General features: G+C 39.4%; 1 protein-coding gene across 1 annotated transcript; it reads right to left on the bottom strand.

Moving 5' to 3' along the window:
* Window positions 1–2,832: 2,832 nt before the first annotated feature.
* On the bottom strand, window positions 2,833–3,768 carry LOC134582698 (olfactory receptor 5V1-like). The gene has a single exon (XM_063439343.1). The coding sequence runs from the start codon at window positions 3,766–3,768 to the stop codon at window positions 2,833–2,835; it is 936 nt and encodes a 311-aa protein (XP_063295413.1).
* Window positions 3,769–3,968: the final 200 nt, after the last annotated feature.

The raw sequence follows: 3,968 nt of genomic DNA, 5'->3' as shown, positions 1-3,968 counted from the left end.
ATGATACACGACAATCATTTTTGTATTTGCATTGTGGACGTTTTGTCATGTTTGGTCTCACTACAATCGTTATAGTACCTAGCTATATGTTTTTGGAGAGACTTCAACTTCCAGACCAGAACCGGAACCACGCTAATGAGGCCCAGGAGGTTAAAAACTGAGGTCCATGGCTGGTTTGTGATCACTGACCATTTGGACCATAGCCCATGATTTGGTTTTAAAAAGCTGTGTTTAAAGGGACACTATAGTCACCTGAACAACTACAGCTTACTGTACTTGTTCAGGTGAGATCTATAGCTCCCTGCAGGCAATCTAATGTAAACACTGTATTTTCAGAGAAAATACAGTGTTTATTATTAATATTATTATTATTATTGCCATTTATATAGCGCCAACAGATTCCGTAGCGCTTTACAATATTATTAGAGGGGGGATTTAGCTATAAATAGGACAATTACAAGAAAACTTACAGGAACGATAGGTTGAAGAGGACCCTGCTCGAACGAGCTTACAGACTATAGGAGGTGGGGTGTAAAACACATTAGGACAGGTTTACATTGATTGATAGGAATACCTCCAGTGGCCGTCACTCAGACGGCCACGAGAGGGACTTCCTATCATGTAGGGCCCTAAAAAGACCCTGTACACGTCAGACGTATTTAGATACGTCTGACGTGTGCAGGAGAGAGAAGGCACTGTGTGCGCGCCTTCTCTCTCCAGCCTGTCAGCAGAGGAGGGGGGCAGGCAAAGACCGCGAGCTGCATGCGCGGTAGTGCGCTCAGGACTTTAGAGGGCGGCATGATTGCTCCCTGCTCGCGCCGCCTATATCGTCATTTTGACGAAATAGGGGGCGCGGCTTTACGAGGCTCCCGGCGCTGGAACCAGGTGAGTAAAATATTCTGCCTGGAGAGTCCCTTTAAGACAATGACCATTGTTAACAGTATCTGCAGAAACACAGTATGAAGTCTGAAACACAATGCCTGACTATACTCATATAGTTGTGATAGTTGTGGAAATATGATTTATCACGTTTCTGTGTCCAAGCAGAACTTCTCAGAGTCCACAACAGGTGATGCACAACAGTAATTACTCTACATATGAAGTAAAAAAATGTGATAAAGATCGGAGAGGGATACAGGCTAACGCTAACAGTCAGATGCACCGTCTTGCGTGCTAGCAGCATGTGGGAGAGTGGTCTTTGCGTTAAGGGATTGACCCACAGATGCCAGACCCTATAACAGCTTTACTTGTATAACAGTCAGGAATACTGTTTATCCAGCAGTTCACACAAAAGTATAAGTCTTATTTATAATAAACTTAGCGTAATAAAAACAGATTTTAAGGCTTGTACATTTTATTTTTTTTAAATATAATTTTATTAACAATATTTATTGATATGCAAACATAAATGTGAAGTTTAAATATATACAAACAAGTATTTATCTAAGTTACATTGCCAACAATGTAATAAGAGAAGCCATGTACTTTGTTACGAGATCTCTGTATATTAGCAGATACATTTCTGGGCTAGTTCGTAGTTACCATAGTTCCCTTTAAGCACTTTCACCGGATTCTCCCTATTGTTGGCATTTCAGCTCAGGTTCCTCTGCCAGGGAACCTTTGTCTCTTGCCTGTACTTTAATTTATTTCAGTTTTTCTATAGGTAGCTGAGCTCTGCGATGGCAGTTTTGGTGCCTGTTACTTATGCGCATGCTCCTAGTTCCTTGTTGGATATACCGGCTGTGACTTATATATATGTGTATCTACCTGGACTATATGACTACCTGTAACCTTCTTGGCCTGGCGTGCTGGGGGGATACCTGGACCTTGAAGACTTTTGTTCAAATTTTTGTTTTGCTGTGCTGGACAAGTCTGCTTTATTTAGCTAAAGTAATTTAGGTGACTATAGTGTTCCTTTAATTAAGAAATGCTGCAATGTGAGCAGGGCCGGACTGGGCATACAAAGCAGCCCTGGAAAAAAATGTATGCCAGCCCCATAAGTCACTGCGCCATCCTGTCTCATCCTTCCTCCTGTCTCATCACCTAGTCTGGGTTTGGGCAGAGTGAGCAAGAGTGAGCTTGGGTTAAACTCAGGGCAGATCTATTGGGAGAGCAACTGGCAAACAGTTTTGTGAAGGTGTAGAACAAATATATATAAAACAAATTGAGTTGTGGGTAGGGTTAGGATGTCCTCGTACTTCTCGTTACTATAACTAGTCTTCTAATCTATTGTATTGCCACTGGAAAGCCTGGCAATATGGCATTGTTGTGTGTCTCAACCCTCTGGCTCTATTTATGCTTATTACCCAGACATTTATTTCTAGCCTGCATTATCTTTTTATAACCAAATATTTAAAAAAAAAAGTGCAGCTTAGCCAGACATTACTTGTTGCCTCTGCAATACTTCCATCTTTGTTTATATGCACAACCAATGGTTTAATTTACTGCCATAATTTATCACCAATTTACGACAAAAAAAAAGAATAGAAAAATTATAATAATAAAAATTCACATAGCTATGATCCTTTAGTGGCAGCAAAACATTTCATTATTTCCCTCTTTTTTGGGGAGAATATAAGTAAATTTTTGATTTGCACTTATTTCTTCAACAAAAATGAAATGAAGGTTTCCTGGAATATCCTTAGTTATAGCCCTGTGTATATCTTCTGCGGAATAACATTTCTGATCTTAGAATGACAAAACATCACAGGAGTTACAGGGGATCTATCTTTGGGGCAAAATATGTATAACTGCAAAACATATTTCTTTAACCAGAGGGAAAATGCTAACACTTTATAAACACAGAGTTTATAACAGCTTTTTTTTATTTGCTTAGCCATTTCTTTGCCTGGTAAACATTCTCTGTATGGTGCCTTTAACAGGTTTATTTCTGATGCTGTAGACAATGGGATTCAGCATTGGTGTAACCGTGGTGTAGATAAGGGAGATATGTTTGTCTGTTTCGGGGTAGTATGCGGAATGTGGGCGTAGATACATGGACATGATGCTGGTGTAATAGAGACTGACCACGGTGAGGTGAGATGTACAGGTCGAGAAAACCTGATGACGTCCTTCAGAAGAATGGATCTTTACTATTGTGGAAATAATATAAATGTATGATGTTAGAGTCGTAAAGAAGGAATATATCACAATAATCACAGTTGCGACATACATTGCGATCTCGTTTAACCAGGTGTCAGTACAAGATAGTTGAAAGAATGGAGGCACCTCACAAAAAAAGTGGTTGACATGACGGGACCTGCAAAATGGCATTTCAAACATTAGGATAACATGGATTAAAGCATTTATCAAACAGACTGTCCAGCATCCAGTTGTTAGAGAGATGCACAATCTCTTGCTCATGATAACATTGTAGTGTAATGGTTTACAGATAGCTGCGTATCGGTCAAAGGACATTACTGTCAGCAGTAAACATTCTGTTGTACCAAGAATTAAATAAATGAACATCTGAGCTGCACATCCTAACAGTGAAATTCTTCCATCCTTAATTAATGTGTTTACCAAAAGTTGGGGCACTATAGTGGTGGAGAAACAGATGTCAATGAAGGCGAGATTACTGAGGAAGAAATACATTGGGGTCTGGAGCTGAGTATTTAGTCTCACAGCTACAATAAGCAAAGTGTTTCCTACTAGAGTGGTTACATACATAGCCAGAAACAGGGAGAAGAAAATAGCTTGAAGGTACGGGATGGTCGACAGACCAAGGAGGATGAATCCATTCTCAGCCGTCCGGTTGGAGTCTTCCATAAGAATCACCAAAATCTACCTGGGCATAAAGTAATGAAGCAAAATAGTGGAAACATTATGTTCCTTTCAGGGTTAATTTATTAAGGACAGAATAATGAAAACATTTGGTAAAATATTAATGCAAAGTTTCTTTCAATGTATTCTCAAACATTTGTATTATTGCTGAATCGGTTAATAAATGTGTCTCTTATTAATATATT

This window comes from Pelobates fuscus, chromosome 13 (genome assembly GCF_036172605.1).
Source record: "Pelobates fuscus isolate aPelFus1 chromosome 13, aPelFus1.pri, whole genome shotgun sequence".
Taxonomy (NCBI): Eukaryota; Metazoa; Chordata; class Amphibia; order Anura; family Pelobatidae; genus Pelobates; species Pelobates fuscus.
Note: the sequence above shows the minus strand (reverse complement) of the source record. Positions and strands in the feature narration are given on the sequence as shown.